Here is a 20,564-nt window from a genome sequence, read left to right on the forward strand (position 1 = left end):
ATTGGTTAATGTGTAACGACACCACGTACAGTTTTTGTGTCGGCGTAAAAGAATTTTTTTGCAATAAACATTCGAAAATTGCACGGCAATTTTCGAATTTATCGTTTTCAAAGGGACTCTGCGCAGTTTTTTTTAATACTGCAATTTAATTCACTTTTGCATTTGCACAGAGGATATTTCCTTTCGCCCATTATATTTTATTCTTCCACTAAAGTACTTATGGAAAAAATACCAAAATTAAATATCGTTGGATTGCGATCAATTACCACCCGGCTATTAATCCGTTACTAGGTTTACTTTTCTTTCTTCCTGTAACCCATGAAGTAGGTGTCCCCCACCCGACTGGTGCCGAGGCCGGGAGGAACGCTTTTGGTCCCCGTGAGATGTCTTCCCGTTCTTGCTTTCATTCCCGTATCAAGCTGCTGAGGGAGATGGCGTTCGAGTGGACAAAAGACCGGCTCCCGCTCCTCATTCCGCCGCTTACGGCGGAGAACTCGCCGTCGAACGCCGAATCCCTTCCCATTTACATGAATCGGACAAATATACGCCGATGGAAATCTCCCGATGCGGACGAAAGTTTGTTTTGTGGAATAAAAAGGGCCTCCGTCATTGATATTAAATCAAGGGTCCGTTTCAGTTCAAAATATTAAGTGTTCTTCACTTCAGTTTTTATGAAAAAGGGTCGATATAAACGTTCCCTGCAATTCCACTTGAAAGAGTAGCGGACATGGGAGAATGGACCAGTAATCAGGGAGAGATAGAGTAGGGAGTGCAGTGGTATCAGCCATCGGGAGAATGTTTTTATGAGTCAAACAATATTTGGCTGGCAACAACATAGTCTAAATACTTCATGCAATATAAGATACTCATTCTTCTTGTTATAATTCAGTAGTCTCCTGTTTGGGGTTGGTTCTCACTGCCGATCAATACGCCCTTCATCCATTTTTTACTGCTTCGTTGTGATTTCTCCCAACAAATCCCTCTACTTGCCCACCATACGTAGCACTTCCTCGTTTGTTTTCCTTTCGGTCCATTTCACCTTCTTCATCCCCACATTTTAAAAGCCTCCAATCTACGTCTATTCACCTGCTTCAGTGGCCATGTTTCCACGCCGTAACATACAAAAGTTTTGATGAGTCTTTTCATAGCTTCCTTATTCAAAGTCCCTGTCATCAACTCCCTCCTTGGGAAAGCTTCTGTGCCCAGTGCAATGCTTCTCCTTGCGTCCCTGCTACTTTGATCGTGTTGGTCCAAAACACTTGCGAGATACGGAAACTGTTCCACCTCTGATTTTCTAATGGACTCAGAAATAATTGTGTACATGTGTGTGTGTGTATATACATATATATACATGTACCTGTATATATACACATACATACACACACTTATATATATATATATATATATATATATATATATATATATATATATATATATATATATGAGATCGTCGACATTGATCGCCTTGAATATTGTTACTCCTGTGATCTAAAATCTTACTTTTCAAGGGTCGTTATGGCCTTGAATTTGACTAATGTCTGGAGGGATCGGGTTCGATTCCGTTTGACGCCTCCGGACACTAGACTTTTCCAAAACCGATGGCTTCATCACACTTCCGGGATGTTTCCATCTTGGGGCTTGTTCAGCTGAGAACGGCCTCGCCCTGGAGTTGCCTCCAGGATTGGGGGTGAAACATGTCAGCGAAACGTCCTAATCGATGGAAACTTCCCCGGAAGCAAAGTGAAACCTTCTCAAAATATATCTCCTAAGCCTTCGGATTAACTTCACCCATGCAGAGCGATTATTTCGGGACCAGTCTTCGCGGAAACTCCCGTAGTGGCGCTGAGAATAAGGAAATACTCTCCTAATCGCCACCGTGATATGAGGGTGAATTTCGCAGGCGTTTGCATCAGGTGAACTCTACTCTGTTCTATCTAACCAACGTTCTGGGTTTTGTACAGCGTTTTTTTTCGAAGCTAACACCCGATCGGTTGGATTTCCTACAGCTCGTTTTGTTAGTAGAAAAAACTTTGAATTATTCGGAAAATTTAATCGCTTAATCGCCGAGCGGCAGTCACGGTTCCGTGATTGAAAACCACCTCATTGAGTAGAAAAATGATGACATGGAGTAGGCTAAGAATAGTCCTTTCGTGTTCGCGTGATCTGGAAACTACAAAGGTGTCGCATCGGGGGCGTAAATATGATGTCTGTTTCGCATTGTTATGGGCTCGGGGTGGGACGCAACGGTCGTTTGGGGGTGAAAACTAAAATCGATAAATCGGTGGCATGGGAAAGAACCCAATTTCCGCCGCCGCGTTCTGCCACGTGAGGGAGGGGGGGGGGGAGGAGAAAGGATAAAAAAACCAACAAAAGAAGGCGGTCAAGCGCCTGGGAGAGAGAGAAAGTCGAATCGATTGCATTCGGTCTGTCCATTAATAGATCCTGTATTTTGCAAAAGTAGCGCGACGCATTAAGTGAAGTTACGTCCTCTCGCCGTAAAATTTTTAATTTACCACATTGGGGTGAAATATCGAGGAATATGGGATTTGCGGCAAATGAATATTTATAAACTCAAAGAGATATATCTACCTACGATACAATTAAGTATCATGCGGGGAAACGTCAATTTTCAAGTTTGCCCTCCTATCCCCCGAGTTCGAAGTTCAATCATCACGCGATGGGGGGCACCAGCCTAGCCTTTTCGAATTCTATTTTCAGTCGTAGACCGTAGAAATGAAACGACCCGTATGGTCACGGCCACGTGGCTTATATTTTCTCCGTGGGAAGCGTGCCATAGTTTTAGCCGTACATTCATCCCTTTTTGACATGAAAGTATTGCAATGAAGTACGAGTTAAGGATTCGAAGATATCTTATTATTTTAAGACGAATGTTATATGGTTGACGTTTTCGCCGAAAAAGAGTCAAGGAAAAATTTACTGCTTATTGGAAATGGTAGCGGCTGTTGAATGGAGCTGCAGGTGCCCAGAGTGCCTTGCCCGGAAATCGAACCCAGGCCCTCCGGTCAGTAGTCTAACGCTCTACCCCCTAGACTACCGCTTCCCATACATATATATATATATATATATAGTACAATACACAGTAACACACAATATAGAAACACAAAAAAAGAAGAACACTCACACGTTATTTCTTGATATTTCGACGGAAACAATCCGTCTTCCTCTGAAGATATAGAAGTAATGACAGTATATACATATATACGTATACAGTATATATATATATATATATAAATATATATTCATATATATATACATACACACATATTCACTCCGAAAAACTTAAACGGGTAAGACGCCACTGCAGAGCGTGTGGTATAGTGCTCGACCAATCAACGTCATGTCCCTAGTCGGGCTGTAATTGTCTTGGGAATCCTAGGAAATACAAGGATTTTTATTTGGGCATGGGCTGGAGGGTAAAAAGTCTTGGAAATAATGATGATAAATCACTGAATAATATTTACATAACAGTTCCCAGGTCAACTTTGTGGAATTCCTTCATGATGAGGTTAAAAAAAAAGAAACTTTGCACTTCCACATAAAAATTCAATACTAATCTAATCCTCATATGATCCTAATACTAATTAAATAATTTAGTGTGAAGAATTAAATCTTTATTTTAAAGTTCAAAGTTTCTTTTTTTACCCTCATCATGAAGAATAATGTTCTTGTTTGCTCTCTATACGTATTTCTGCTCTTCGACAGGATATGGCTTTCATGAAGCATTTTGCCGCTACTATCCGCTCGAGACACATTTCGACGGCATTGATTGGTGCCTGAAAGAAAGCATTTTACGAGCCTAATCATCTTCCTGGACAGTGTCAATTCTGAACGGGGAAACGAATTTTTGTGATCTAAATGACTTATTTTAAGGTTTTTTCGCGATTCGCTGTATTTTTACGCCGGCTTTCAATCGTAGCCTACTGCTCGGAGGTAGACGTTGAATGGGGCCAGACATTGAACACCGAAACAACACGCCGAACGACAACCCAGCTCGCCGTCTCCGCCCCCATAATCATATAGCCTCATCCTCCCCTCCCTCTGCCTTGATTACTCAACGTCCTCCACCCTCTCCGTATGAATCGTCACACTATATTCCAATTCATTTCCCATTTGGACTTGCGAAATAATGGTCGATGTTTCTTGATGTAGTGTAGTATGGTCCATCTCTGGAGCCCGAGGCGCGTTTTCCGCGCATTTTTGCTCTGATTCCCACACCTACCTATGATTAAGGTTTCGCAAAATAAGACAATCTACGAACGTAACATTTTTCATTAATTTCATCTATTCACAATATAACTACGCTCATGATTCGAGTGAGATGTAATATCTGCGAACCTTTTTCTACCCTGGACCACATCACTGCATTTGGACCTTGATCTTGATCGTGTGCCAGTTGTGTAGTTGGGCCGCAAAAAATTTGGAAACGACTGTAGGTTAGCACCAAGGATTATTGGTATTATTTATTAGAGGAAAACGAGGCATCGGTGTCTTGGAAAATCAATTGAGGGACTGAGAGTATTGATGGTGTTAATTGAATGATAGGTACCCCAGGTACCTTTCCGTTGCTAGGTACCGTCCCCAGGATAGAACCCTGAAGAATCTCTCGTTAGTACGTGGTGGAGTCGAATGAAAACCGAACACCTGCTAAAACAACCAGTCCGCGCACCAACAAGGGCATAACCCAACATCAGCGTATGTCCGTCCTACCCAAGAGATGGCGGTATTGATACGTGACAACAGTGTTGCCAATTTTCGCGCGGACTGCGTGTGTGTTATCGCAGGTGCTCGGTTTTCATTTGACTTTTCCTAGTATTTGATGCTCTTGCGTTGAATGTGGGCTTGCTGCGTGGTGCTCTTGGGTCACGAGTGTCCTGTTCGATCCCATTATTCTCGACTTTGGAAATCGGGTGCGGGGAGGGATTAGTGGGCAGCGGCTTGGTTTACTCTTGATGGGCGCCACGGAGTCACCACAGTTCCGGCGTCTACTCCGACGGATGGAGAACTTCTTTTGAGGGGACCAACGAGGGAAGAGCGTTGAGGACTCCGGCGGTACCCGGAGCCGAACTGCTCCCGGCCACCTCTCCGCTCCTGGTCAGAGCGAGCGAGTCGAAGAGAGGTGATGGTGCTAGGCAACCGGTGTGTCGGGCGTGAGACGATCGGTAGCCTAGCCTCCACATCTTCTTCGCCCGAGGCAATGCCAACGACGGCTGTCCAGAAAGTAACCTCCGTTACGCTTTGCCAAATACACTGGAACGGATACAGATGTCGTCTTATTTTCATCTCAAAACTACACATTCTACTATCTTATACATTTTCGTCAAAAATATTTAATAAGCATTTTTCATGTCTCTCAACTAGTTTTCAAATTCCTTCAGCATAAAATTCTGCCGACCGCAGCCAACCAATGACGGCATCTTTGAAGTTCCTCGCAGAGAGGAGTACAAAACATGTGTAGTAGCCTAACATTTTAGTCGTGTTTTCATTCAATGGACTAGTGTAAATCTGGGGGAAACTCTCTAAAGATTTCAGATATCGCAATGCGCCAGTGTTCTCGAAATTATTCGTTAATTTTCAGGAGCAGTTCAGTATTTAACGCATACGGGCGGCGACTTCTTGGACGTCAATATGGACTTCTATGTTCACTCTTAAACAAACGACAACACTGACGAACAAATCTTGTCACACATCACATTTGGTCCGTACAGAGCACGAATTTCCCGATGATGAATGTCAGGAGCTTTTTGAAGTTTTGTTATCAGTTAGAAGCACATCACTGGGTGGAATTCAAATTTGGCGAGTATTTCAATGGTATTTTTCATTAGGACTCGCTATTGTAAACAAACAAAGGACAATCGGCGCGATCTTCCGACCACTGCAACTCGAAGCGTCGAAATACTGCTCAACTCAGAAACCCAACGATGGAATTCCTGTGTTTATTTATTTATGAAACAAAAGCAACTCATAGCGATCATTTTAATAAATTCTAAGACTCCCGTTCAGTTATTTCCTGTGACCGAGCTGAATTGTTTTCACGCTCCCGAATACGGTTAATTCTTCCCGTTTCATCAAAACACGGAAGTCAAATGTCGATATTTTTCAGATGCATCGCTTATTTCCGGGGAGAAGATTAATGTCATTGATATCGGACACATCAATTGATTCAACGGCATGATTGCACCAGTTCGCGCATTTATTGCACGGACCACGAAAACTGAGATTATGGTTAATTGTACTTTAAGGATAGTATTATCCATGACAAAAAAAACTATCAACATCGTCCACATCGCCCAAACGACGACAATTTTTTCACTCTGTCGATTAGAAAAATTATCGATATGTTGCAATGTGTCGTCATATCTTGCATCCCAACCCGGAGGTGTAGTTTACTGTTTACGCTCAATTATGTCGGTGAGAATTCGATTTCGACGTTATATGGATGTTGATAGTCATTCATGTAGTTTTGTAGATGTCTGATCGTGTGGACCTGAATGGACCTCGCCTCCCTGAAGAGAGCGGGCGATCGTTGTCTGCGAATCTGCCGGCCGTCGTATGCATTTGTAACTTTACCGCAATCTTGCAAAATGTGCATTTTTGTTGAGTCGGCGATCTATATTTCTCCGAGGGCTTCTTCCTGAACGTCGAGGCAAGGGAGAAGGATGCTGGGAAAAATTGGGCGAAGGCAGGAAGAATGGTGGAAGGCCATGTTGAGTGGCGGTGGAATGTTGAAATGCGAGGGTTGCTATGCTTACCGGCGTTTCGCCGTGGCAAAGGATGGGGCTTCATCGCCAGAAGTGGAAGTAAGTTGATCGATGAACTCCTGTCATGATGATGTACGTCAAAAGCCAAGTAAAATCATCGCACGGAAGTGTTCATTTGGTAACTCCATTTTTTCGCTGAGACGAAATTTTCTAGTCACTGTGAACAACACAGGTTATGATCAAATGACAAAATGTTCTGAAGAAAGTTAGCGTTAGAATGTTCAAACGTTAGAATGGATACGTCGGATGGCCCTTAAAGCACTTAGTGTTGTCAAGGCAAAAGATATAAATAGCAACCCTGGTGTATGTTCGGAGGACTGAGAACGTTGGGAAAGAGAAGTAGGGGAAGGGAGGGAGAGTAATGATATTGGAACGGGGTGAAGGGAGGCAAGAAATGCGCTTGGAAATGAACAACGATTTTATAGTCCTGCGTGATTCAAGGTGTCTCAGTTTGACGGGACTAAGAGGGGTCTTGTTCCGTGGAAGTACGTATGCCGCTGGACGACGGTCGATTGTAATTACAACTGTCTGTTCGTCAAAATAAAAGGCGTGGTTTTCCGTTTTCATTTTCGTGGGCATCACCCAACCGAAGTAATCCCCTGCGCTAATTGGTCATAATTTGCGTAGGGATATTTACTTTTTTAAGTACCGTTTCTATTTTTAAGAAAAGCTCACACACACTACGCTTCTCCTACGATGAAAAAGTCAATTTTAGCCAACTGGAGTAATGCCATCACCCGAATAAAGAGGTTTACCTATCTACCCACAACCTGTGTCCACCCAGCTTGTTTTTGTTAGTTTCCTCCTAGTCCACGTTTCCATGCTTTAAGGGTTTTTTTTATTTCCGCTCTCCCTATTGTCCATGTGCCTCACATCCATAAAACAATACGCCCAATACGACGTTTTGATGAACTTTGTTCTGCTTTCTATACTTATATGGTATTTGATACTAAATTCTTGTTTTGATAAGCTTGTTTTTCCAATGCATAATCTTTTGTTGATCTCAGTCTCATATGTGTATTTTTATTGTTAATGATACTCCACAGGCAGTAAAAATGTTCAACCTGATCCAAGGTAGCGTTGTCTATTTTTACGTCTGTATTGATATATTCGTGGGTCGCGGTAGTCCAGGGGGTAGAGCGTTGGACTACTGACCAGAGGGTCCCGGGTTCGATTCCCGGGCAAGATTTACCCGGTTCCCGGGTTAGATTCCCACCCAAGCTATGTGATTTTTCGGGGAAGAGATTTTCCCAACCAGGAACCATAACCGGCACAGGGAAAGGAACTGGCCCCCCTACCCTGATGTGTGAATTTCACACGCTGTATAGGGCTTAGTACTGGGTGAACTCTACCATCACCTACCCAACCGACCTTTGGGTTGATTACTGTGGTTATGGTTATTGATATATTCATTTCTCTTTTCTATTACCGTCATCTCCCTCTTGTTTATGTTCAATTTCAAATCTTCTGGGTCCTTGGATATTATTTTGAGCGTCCTAGTCGTGTTCATTTCAGAGTCAGAATTTATTAGCATTGTCATCAGAAAAGCGAATACCTTTCCTCCATTCACTTTAATACCTCTAGTCCTTCCTTTCATATTCGTAATTGCTTCCTCGACGAATAAATTGAATAGATTTAGAGGAATAGGGGACAACAATGGCCCACGCCTCTTTATTTTCGCTACTTTTCTACAGCCATTTATATCAGTTTTAGTTTTCTGTGTCTTGTACAAATTTAAAATCATTCTTCCTTCGTTAGAAGTATGAAAGTAAGGGCGATGTCCATTCACGCGATTATTCCATTTAGATGAAAATAACAATACTGTTAACTGTTGCTATAAATGTTGACTTTCTTTTTTTTCTCCTCTCTCAGCCTAAATCGTGTTTCCAACTTTTTTTTACTACAACAAAGAGTATACAAGAAAGAATAATTGCCAAGTGAAAAAAGGAAAACGTTTTGTTGAGTTTTATGCCGAATAAAAAATATTTATTGACCCCGCATATAATATTGGATGTGGCGTGACCGCGCCTCTGTCCACTGCGTGCCCGCCTCCGCGGCCTTTCCGCGAAATGTCTCGAGTTTTCGGCGCTGCTGTCGCCCAACCACAAAAACAAACGCACGCTTTCGCGCGCGTACACACGTTTGGACACTTTCAAAATCGCGAGCCGTTACCATCTCCCGTGTTCGCTCCGGCTAGAGGAAGCCGTGACTCGGGTTGACTGAACTGCCCGTAAATACTGAATGTTCCGTTCATCTTCTCCAGTTGCGGCATCACGACGCTCACGAAAACTGTGAGCGTTCGTCCTCTCGGGGACGTTAACTTGGATGACGCACGCGAAGTAAATTAATAAATAAAGTCTAGGCGTAGTATTGGACGAGAGACCGACGCCTGACGTCATTATCTCCCCAGGCGTATAATGATGGCAGTCCGTGCATAACTTTGGGTTTTATGTGATGGCCTCAGACCTCTGACCTGCCCTGAGCGATTGGTTGGCTCCGTAAGGGGTCCAACTTGGATCCCTCGTGGAAGAGTTTGCTTAAGTCGCCATTTACATTCAACCCAGACCCAGGTACACTGATTGCATCCACTTCCAAGTGTCATTTTGGGGATAACGGACGTTGGTTTACATGGTTTCTATGGAAATCGTCAGATGTAGTCGGAACTCATTTATTATGAGAGTTTTGAACGTTCTCCCGTGTCCAAACCAAGCCGATTACGTCAGAGTGAAAAATCACATTAGTCAGAAACTTTGTTTTCGTGTGCTATTCATGCCACAGCAGCAAAATTGTTAAAGAAATGTTAATTTTACTCGTAATATAGTAAGGAATTACCTTTTGGTCTATCTCGTCAAAATATTTCAAAATAAATTTTGGTCGAAAATTTTCGACTAATTTCAGGTACTATCTCGAAGTCCGTAAAGGACGAAATTTTAACGGAGATGTGGATTTATTTAATGGGCTGAAAGATTATTTCGAGATATCAATAGCCATGGAAAAAATGAGACATTTTCTTGGATACGAATATTTTTCATTCAGTTCTGCGTTATATTAAAATAATTCCGTAAATTGGGAGTTGAGGAGATATAGCCGATGGGAAAAAAAGCTTTGATTTGGAAAATCTACCACTCCTGAAAGTATTTACGATCACTATTTCAATCTCCTGCATTCAGATATAAACCCATGTACAACGACTGACGAGAAAGTAACTTACGCGATGACGGATCTTTCTCGCTAGGCATAGTGGCTTGCAACGAAGGGCTTTGACAGAGACGCAGAATTGCATGCTGTCGTAGACAAGTGGTTAAAAGGCTGTGAGGTGGCAGATTTACTCGGAGACGAAATAGAAAAGTTTGTGTATCGTTATGATAAATTCCTCAATTTAATGGCCTCAATGAATGTAGGAAAATATAGTAGTTTTAGAATGTGCCCTTCAAATTTATGCAATAAAACTTTGTCTTGCCACTCGGTTCATGTTTTTTTATTTCAAAAGTTTATGTTGCTTTCTGGACAGACCTAAGTGAGCATTTGATTTTTGCGATGAATTACTCATTGTTGTTTGCTCGCCTTCGTTGTTTTATTTTCTTGTCGTGTTCGGTCACCCCACCACCATCGATCGATTCGTGTACCTTTTTGCTGTGGAAAATTTGTCCGTCGCTCACGGTGTCCTCGGGTCCGCGGTGATCACGCGTGCGCTGACCACGCGCCTCTCGTTTCTTCCCCTCCAGGCCAGCACGTAGTCCGGGCGCCCCACGCAGCACCCCCGCCCCTACTCCGCCCCCCCCCTTTGAATGGCCAGCGGACCACCGGAGGAGGACGAGCGAGGCCGCCGCTGGGAGCAGACGCCGTGCAGACACCATCAGCGCCATCCGCCGCCCTCACCCGCGCCCTGAGAGCAGGCCGCACCCGCCGCCGCGCCCAGCCGCGCTCGCCCGCCAACTCAATCGCCCCTAATCGGCAGCCGCTATGACGAAGCATTTCGATTTCATCTGGCGGATAGACGTGCCGGAGCCCCTGCTCCAAGGGTGCGTCTTCGACCGGTGGACGGAGGTGAGTCGCCCGCCCCCTCACCACTGCGCTCCCGATCCCTCCAGCGAACCGGCACGTGGAGTGCAAGGTTTGAATAAAAGGTATTGGGAAATGTTTCGGTGGGGGGAAATAGATTTATTTCAGATATTGCTGCAATCCCTCTCAAAATTATTCAAATAATACATCCCTTGATTGTCGACACACTTAAGCCAGCGCGGATTTTCCACGACTGGAAAGCTCCTTGGTAGGCGGAAGGTCCTTAAGGGCACGCGTGCAAGCCTCTTTGAACGGCACTCTGTGTCCCATGGTGATGTCTTTTGAGAGAAGATTTCACTTTTGGGAATGGGAAATACAGGGTTCGTCCGGAAAATAAGTGTACTGACTCCTGGGCTGGGCGCGCCGCTCCAGGCGCGCCCAGCACCGCTCTGACAGGCTGCGATTGGAGGGGGGTATGTTGGCAAGCGTCGCTGAAAAAGGCAGTCGGCTCTGAGCTGTGGTGTAGTGAGGAGCTCTGTTAACGCGAACCTCCACGCTCGACCCACGTCACGGAACGCGATGCCGAAGCAGCGTTATTCCATCAAATTTGCGGTAAAGCTTGGGAAATCGTCTACCGAAACTGTCGGTATGATTAACCAGGCTTACGGGGAGTCAGCCATGTCCAGAAACATGATCTTTCGGTGGCACAAGATGTTCGTGGAGGGCAGAGAAGAGGTCGACGACGAGTCTTCGAGAGGTTCCCGATGATGCCTTCGCGGGAGCGTTCCGAAAATGGGAACGCCGCTGGAACAAGTGTATCGACTCACAAGGGTCGTATTTTGAGGAATATTAGCTTAAGATATGTAAAAGTGTAATAAATTTTTTTTCCTGAGCTCAGTACACTTATTTTCCGGACGAACCCTGTAGTCTGCTGGTGTCAAGTCGGAACTGTCCAAAAAAGTTGGGGTGTACTTCAACGCGTTGCAGGCCTCTCAATGCCAATACGGTCGTGCGCACATTTGACCGACGGCCGGAATTCACCACTTGAGGCAAACACGGCAGGGAAAAATTGTTACTGGTACTTTTTTTACAAACCTTGTATCGAAAAAAGGGATATCGAAAGCCCGAAAGGAAATTATAGGAACTTAGAAAATAGACAATGAAACCATGGAATGCGGAAGATTTGATTTGAAAGACTGACGAGAGAAGGAAATGGAAGAACATAATAAGACCAGATATAGGCCGAAAGAAGTAAAGGGTTAAATGCTATGCGGAGGTGGAGAAAATGTAAGGATGGAAGAGGCGTTCTGGGAGGCAGTGTGCTATGGAGAGTTTAAGAAGGAAGGGTGAAAAAATAAGTGCGCGGTGAAGAAAGGCGAAAGAGCTATCAAGAAGCAAGAAGAAAAAAATCCTTGAATAGTATGGAAGATACTGTAAGAAAATTACTAATTTGACCTGGAAAGATTCTAGATATATGGACAGAATGCAAACGGGGATATCTTTGGTAAGATAAACGTATTGGACCAGTAGGCTTAGATATAGTGAGAGAACATGACGTGGATGGGGATAATTTAGGTCCATGCTTATGAACTTCATGCCGATATAGAAAGTGCTTGAAGACATTTGGGATCGAAGAAGGCCGTAGGGATGGAGAACATCCCCGGGTAACCAACAAATGGACTCCGAGAGTGGAGAGGAAAGATTTTTCGTGGCATAATTTAGTATGAGGGAGGAATTTGGGCGGAAAACTTCCCTTAGTGCTATTGTCCACCTGAAACAAACGGAAAAGCAGCCTTCGGGGAGGAATATGGAACGATAAGATTGATTTCGAATGCAGGTGAGTTGAGACCTGCGCTCATCAGTAAGAGTATTATAGAGGAGGACAAGTGATCACTCACGTGATAGTTTGGTTGGGTTCAGGAAGTGCAGTTAGACTATGCAATAGCAGCGCCGAGGTCACCGATGCAAATAAATATAACGTCGTGCGGGGGTGAGCTTGCTTTGATGATTTCGAGAAAAGGTTTCATGGAGTGAATTGGGTGGAATTAATAAATGTACTAGTCTGTCCAATAAATACGCGAACTGAGGCATGTAAACTTAATGTTGCAAAATTTAGCCTACATCGATTTTGTCCCCTTCAAAGTACTCTCCATTCGTTGTTATGTAATTATTCCATCTTCTTCCATTCCACTGTTTAAATCACCCTTGGAAGTCCTCGTCAGTTAGGTTTTTCAGTTTTCTCGTCGTTTCTCGCTTAATTGTGTCCACATCTTCCCAGTAATGTCCCCTCATCACATTTTTGCATTTTGGGAATAGAAAAAATGTCGCAGGGGGCGAGAAATGGCAAATATGGAGGATGATCAAGGATGGTGATTGAATTTGTTGCCAGAAACAGGGGAAAAATCAATGCTGACTTGTCTGACTGGTGCATTGTCATGGTGAAGGATCCATCCATCGCCTTGAGTCAAATTTGGTCGCACACGACGCGAGCAATCTCTCAAACGCTTGAGAACTGTAATGCAGAACTCAGCATTTATGTAATGTGTCCTTCAGGAAGAAATTCATGATGAACAACACAACTTCGACATCCAAGTAAACCAGGAGCATGACTTTGATTTTCGATCGGCTTTTTCTTAATTTGTTGGTTTGATTTAATCCACTTGAAAATGGATGTTTTCTTCAGAGCGTTATCACCGTAAAGGAGCTGTCAACATTTCAGTAATTCCTTGATAACTCTTACCGCACTTCACCAAAAATCTTGATGTTGATTCGCTGTGTTCCGTGATTTCGTCAATTTCCATTTTCGACAAATAGAAAATACAAGTACAACAGAAACTAGCTTAACTGGCACCATGCGCACAGCTCGACGATCAGCCAAGCACAGACGGCTCATTGGGTCTCAGGCAACTAGCGGCGCTAATGGACGGGGTTATAGACCGCATCATGGCTGCTAGATTGCATCAGTTCGCGCATTTATTGGACAGACCACGTATTTCGACCACAAGTTTATCCTCTCCAGCGATTAGAAGGAAAAGGGAAAAACTTCTCTTTGGGTTAACCAGTGTGACTGTGTGTGTGTATTCGTAAGTTCCCGATTGCGGTCCGTGGCTGCAGGATTAATTTCCTTGTAAACCTATTCGTGAAACAACCCCCTCCCTCCCTCCCCCTTCCCCCCGTGTAAAGGTCTTATGTGTCTCAATGCAACAATTTCAGTGTGTAAAAATCATTCGCCTTGACTGGGACTCGAACCCAGATCCCTCAATATCCGGTCGAGTGCTTTAGCCACTTAAGCTACTGAGGCGTCCTATTAAACTCTGAAATTTTGGGGCTTTTAAAGGAACAAGATGTTGTGACGAAATACCGTACATACAATGTCACAGGCATTCGTAGTCGTGCGCGAGGCGCCACTGTCCACGAGGTTAAAGCCAACTTTAAACACTTATGGTGTTTTCCCTTTGACAAATTCCAAAGAAACTGCGGGAGATGCCGCAACAGTAACTTTTAACGGAGTCATCCGCTAATGTGCATTTCAATGCAAATGCAATGCAAATGCAAATGCAATGCAAATGCAAATGCAATGAAATTGTTGAATCAATGAAACAGTAACTTTTAACGGAGTCATCCGCTAATGTGCATTTCAATGCAAATGCAATGCAAATGCAATGAAATTGTTGCATTGAAATGCACATTAGCGGATGACTCCGTTAAAAGTTACTGTTGCGGCATCTCCCGCAGTTTCTTTGGAATTTGTCTTATGTGTGTCTGATATCACTGACGAAGGATTAATTCTCCCCGAAAATCACCACACCCATCTCAATATTCCCCTCCTTTTCTCTTACATTTACAGTCGTGTAAAAAAATCCTTTTACGACTTAAGGAAATATTATTTAATATGGTCAGTTGTGGTAAGCCTGTCACTCTACGGGTTACTGTCAAATGCTGAGTGTATTGGAAAATCACCGTGATAGATATGCGATAAGAATCAATGCTAACAAAACAAAGTTTGTGCGGGTTTCGAGATATAGGGTAGAGAGGGAGTTGTGTGGGAGGGGCGTAAAACGAGAGCAGTTGGATTCGGTGGCACTCAATTTCATGGATTGATGAAATTTGAAAATAAAAACCTTGTTAAGTTCCACAGAACCACTGAGACCTGATGATGTCGGCTGTTTGACGAAACCTTTCGTTTTAAGTAACATTCAGTCGAACTTACAAAGTGTTTATTTTTCAAATTTAGAGCAGGTGGAACTGTTTACCTATCTTGGAAGTTTTTTTTTTGACTATGATGGTCAAAGTACGAGGGTAATTTTGAAAATTTTGCTTGGAATGGAATGGAAATACCTTGTGGAACTTTTTTTATTTTTCAATGTTGTCTCCCTGTGCACCAACGCACTTGGTCCAGAGATATTTCAACGTCTAGATCGTATTTCGAAAATTAGATTCCTTGAGGCCTACAAAATACCCGTCTACTTCGGTTGTTAGTTCTTCGTTTGAAGAGAATTTCGTCCACCGAGAAAAACTCTGTACTCGGGGAAGAGATGGAACCTAATGAGGCGGGTCTGGCCACAATTCGTATTCTTAGTTCACGTATTTTTGCCACGGCAACGACACTTGTGTGTGGGCATGGTTTGTCTTAATGAAAGATGACTTCCTTCCTCGCCCAACCTGGCCTTTTTCCGTGTATCTTTCTCTGTAGTTGGTCCAGGGGGTTGGAAATGTTTAAGAGCAAGATGGTCAGAAGTAGTTGAGAAGTAAGAATCATGACGTTTGGCAAAGAAGGTTTTATAAGTAGGAGGGAATTGATGGCAGGGACTTTGAGTAAGGATGTTGAGAAGCGATTGTTGATTATTGCTATTGCCAATCGGCATTGCAGTAATGAGATCACGAATCGAGAGGAAAAAGATAGGATAGAATAGTATCAGGAAGTATTTGCCTGTTTCGTAGATTTCGAAAAGGCGTCGGGGAACTCGGTTGCATAACTCCACGCGGATTTCAGCGTTAATTACGTCTCACTTGTTAGCTTAATGGTTAGAGCATCGACCCGGCAAGTCGAAGGAAGGCGCGTGGCCAAGGAGGCTTTTTCCTGCTTGGAATCTGCTCAGTTACACCTCCGCCTCTATATTCAGTCTATTTTCATTTTTCCTCTATCTATCTCGATGTGCATGTATATATATATATATATATATATATATATATATATATATATATGTATATATATATTCATATATATATGAGTATGTATATGAATATATATATATATATATATATATATATATATATATATATATATATATATATATATATATATATATTTTCATTGACACAAGTACAAATTATACTATTATAGCTTGAAGCATAAGCCCAACCCATCCTCACAGCCAGTCAAAAAATATGAACTGAAAGCTAATTAAAACTTCCAGGACTCAGAAATGGAATAAGCACACTGTCACACTGTTTAAAAGGCTAGAAAAATAGAAAAAAACCTGTATGCAAATAGGTAAATGGTAACAGAAAGGTTGATTACGGGCCAAAGATATTAACCTCCGCATTGATGAACGGTAAACTAAAGCAAGACAGCACACAAATGTAAAACCAATCTCTGTGAGAACTTCAATAGGCTAATGATGCATTATTATGTATCTGATGTAAAAAAACCATAAACACAGTAATCAACCAAGGTCGGTTTGGTTGGTGATGGTAGAGTTCACCCGCCTATATGGCGTGTGAAATTCACACATCAGGGTAGGGGGGCCAGTTCCTTTCCCTGTGCCGACTATGGTTTCCCAGGATGATCTGTTACCCGAAAAATCACTTAGCTTTTGCGGAAGCTACCGGTTAAGGTAGGTTTTTGGATGGACATAATTACTAATTAAATAATTTGTGACCCCTAGCAAAACACAACATCCTACTCTACATCAGGTCCCTCTTCATCTCTGAGTACTTTCTTCCTCCCTTCATCCCGTCCAACATCCCTATCCTGTTCCTTCCCTTTCCTCGTTTGCCCAACATTCTCCCCCCTATCACAGTCTTCAACATCCCGCTGCCGGTCAATACCCCCCTCATCCACTTTACCTGCCTCCATAGGATTGCTCCCAACAAACCCCTCTCTTCGCCCACCATACCAAGTACTTCCTCGTTTGTTTTCTTCTCTGTCCATTTCACCTTCTCCATTCTTCTCCACACCCACATTTCAAAAGCCTCCAGTCTACGTCTATCCTCTGCTTCAATGACCACATTTCCGCGCCGTACATAGCTACGCTCCATATCAAAGTTTTTACGAGTCTTACCTTAACATCCTTACTCAACGTCCCCGTCATCAACTCCCTCCTCCTTGTGAAAGCCTCTTTGCCTAGCGCAATTCTTCTCCTTACATCCCTACTACTTTGACCGTGTTGGTCCAAAACACTACCGAGATACGTAAACTGTTCTACCTGCTCTAGTTTTTGCCCTCTTATTTTAATGTTAAGCTTGGCCTTTTTCTTTCTAGAAAATCGCATAACCTTTATTTTATTAATATTGATTCTCATCCCATACCTGTCGCACTGAATTTCCAATTCACTCAGCAATGCTTGCAACCCCTTGGCTGACTGACAGACTAAAGCTTGGTCATCAGCAAGCCTAACTGATTTTACAAATTCCCCGCCCATTTTCATTCCTACCTCCAGTTCTTCCCATGCCTCTCTAATCATTTCCTCTGCATACAGGTTGAACAGCAACGGCGATAATGGGCAACCCTGCCTTACACCTCTTCCTAACACTGCCCATCCGGACTCCCCGTTCCCCACTCGCACCTGAGCAGTCTGAGACATGTACAGGTTGCGGATTAGCCTCCTTTCCCTCCAATCTATTGCTATTTTCTGCAATATACTCATTAGTATTTCCCAATTCCTCTATCGAACGCTTTTTCGAAATCTACGAAACAGGCAAATACCTCCTGGTTGTGTTCTATATTCCTCTCGATTAATAATCTCATTACAGCAATGGCATCACGCGTACCTCTCCCCTTCCTAAACCCAAACTGATCATCCCCTAAGTAATCATTTGCCCTACTCTCTATCCTTTTGTTTATGATCCTAAGAACAACTTTAGCTGCGTGGGATATCAAACTTATTGTTCTGTAGTCCTCACAGGATGTAGCCTTTACCATTTTCGGAATAGGAACTAAAACTGATCTCACAGTCTCCCGGCCAGATTCCTTCCTCATAAATACTACGAATCAGCCCATATAGCCTCTTCCTCCACATTTTCCTAAACATTTCAATAGTTCCACGGGAATGTTATCCACCCCCGCGGCCTTATTTAGTTACACACATATATATAATTATATATAATTATATATATATATATATATATGTATATATATATATGTATATATATATATATATATGTATATATATATATGTATATATATATATATATATATATATATGTATATATATATATATATATGTATATATATATATATATATATATATATGTTTGTATATATGTATTTATATATTTTTTCAAACCCGAAAACCCACCATATGGCGAACATACGTGTATACTCATTTACATGGAAATAGATATAACGAAAAGGGATATGCACACTTACATAAGAGGAACACAGGTGAGGTGGGGAAGGCGGAATCGAGCAGATCACAATTGCCAAAATATTTCCCCCATCGCTAAAAAATACAGCCGTGTCGCTTTCCCGCTGCCGACGACAACTTACCTTCGCCTCATTTAATCTAAATCCTCGGTCCTAATTTTGAAGTTAATATTTACGAAAATTACTCTCTCAGCATTTCTTAACGATTAACTCGCAGGAAAATCGACACCGTCTTGCCACAATCTAAGCTCGAGTGTCGTGCCTCAGTGGACAAGTCCCTTGACTTCAGACCGTGGGGGTCATTGGTTCGAATCCCCTCGGGAAACCTCAGTTAACTTTGCAGCATGGTCTCAGGAAACCGAGAAGTGGAGTTGAAGGGAGCTGTACCCCTCCCACCCTGTTACCCCAGTGACGTTGCGTTAAAATGTGTCGCGCGAAGGAAGTGAGAGTAATTGTTTGCTGGAGTCAGTCCATCAACCAAACACCCACCGTCGCCTCGGGTTGATGATCGTCGTGGTTTTTGGTTATTGACGTTTTCTGCGGCGCATGGGGGGGTGGGGCAGGGAGAAACGGGGACGAGGGCGTGTGCACCGGGCGTGCACACGCGAGTTGTCCCCCTTCCCTTCCCGGAGGGAGACACGGGTCGGCTCGGCTTATATAAGGGCACAATCCCATTAGGCGCTCACCGTGGGGTTCACATTCCGGGGGGTGGGGGGAGGTGGCGGACGCTCTTATGGGGGCAGGCGGGTGGGGAGGACTCCCTCGGCGTGTTCACTCGGTCGGGAGGTTTGGACGAAAGTCGGGAATCCAAAGATTTCTTCCATAAATCCGGGAATAGAAGTATCACCCGCTCGTATGACATCTCCGAATCGGAAGACCTGAGGGAGGGTTCACCAAAAGCAGGTATTTATAATCCATAAGTATTCAATCTCTAACACAGGGGAGAAAAATTTGGAAAAAATATATCCCATTATCGTAATTCAGTAAATATCTGGAATGGGAATGTCTCGAGTGAGTGGTCAATGTGTCCGTCGATTCGGGAAACCGCGATGGAGTCGAAAATGACTCGATTGCTCACGAAATCGAGAGAAGGACCGCATTTGTCGTGAAAATTCGAATGTACGATGTTCTAATCGAAATTTCCGACGAGAACGACCGTGCTCTTTAAGTTGTGAAGTCGATCGATGCTCGTTTCTCAAATTTGCGAGTCGATTTGCAGTTTCCCCTGAAAAAATTCTCAAATCTGGTATAAATAATCGGCATACTTCGTGATTGGGTCAGGTAACGCATTGAGGTTTCAGTTATTACCATCAGCAGATTTCCTTTTCGGGAATCACAAGTAGTTTTGACCTAATTTGTAGCTTTTGGAAACAGGCCTCAAGAGTAGTTTGACCCACGCTGTGACACGCCCGCGCGAAAAAAAATGTGCATTGTTTGTGTAAAAAGTATCGTGAAAAGTTTCCGAAAAATATATTCATTTCAGATATTGCCTCAAAATTCTTCTAAGCATATCCCTTGAGCGTCGACAAACTTTTGCCGGCGGTTTTTCCGCGACTCTAAGGCTCCTTGGTAGGCAGATTCCGGAAGGTCCTTAAAGGGTACGCGTGTAAGCTTCTTTGACGGCACTCAGGGTCCCATGGTGGTGTCCTTTGAGGGAGGATTTCAGTATTGGGAAGAGAAAATAGTCTGCTGGTGCCAATTCGAGACCGAAAGGGGGGGGGGATCGTCACGATACCGTTTTTCGTCAGGTAGTTTGTTACCTTGGAGTCTCAAGCGCGCAAGACCTTCGGGAGGACGAGTTTAGCTCAGATCTTTCGCATCGCCAAAATGGTGCGCACTGCTACTGTCTTGTCATCAATGCCAATAATACGACCTGCAATCATGCGAACACTTTACCCACACGGTCGGCGTTCCTCACTCGTTACGAGTTTTCGTCGGTTCTTGACGTCTGCGGCCGTCTAGCGCGGTGCTCGTCTTCCGCACTCTCTTGCCCATCTTAGAAGACCTTGTGCCCTTTAAAAACTGCAGTTTGTGACGTGCTTTCGTCCTTAAACATCTAGCGAATCATATCCAACGTCTCCGTACCCGATTTCCTCAGTCCAACACAAAATTTGCTGGCGTACCGATGTTCAATCGTATGCTAATTTTAGGCTTGCACCGGGTCATTCCACAGTGGTCCAATGAAAACATCTCTT

At 43.4% G+C, this 20,564-nt stretch overlaps 1 protein-coding gene across 4 annotated transcripts in view; it reads left to right on the plus strand.

The window, feature by feature from the left end:
• Positions 1 to 20,564, plus strand: part of norpA (no receptor potential A) — a 140,647-nt gene that overhangs the window by 59,130 nt on the left and 60,953 nt on the right. For all 4 annotated transcript variants that reach the window (XM_071585967.1, XM_071585965.1, XM_071585966.1 and 1 more), the window contains exon 2: positions 10,505 to 10,826. In XM_071585967.1, the coding sequence (XP_071442068.1) occupies positions 10,743 to 10,826 (84 nt within the window). In that variant the 5' untranslated portion in view covers positions 10,505 to 10,742. The remainder of the gene's footprint in view (positions 1 to 10,504; positions 10,827 to 20,564) is intronic.

The sequence above is a fragment of the Hetaerina americana genome, unplaced genomic scaffold (assembly GCF_022747635.1).
Source record: "Hetaerina americana unplaced genomic scaffold, ioHetAmer1.1.p SCAF_2, whole genome shotgun sequence".
Classification (NCBI taxonomy): Eukaryota; Metazoa; Arthropoda; class Insecta; order Odonata; family Calopterygidae; genus Hetaerina; species Hetaerina americana.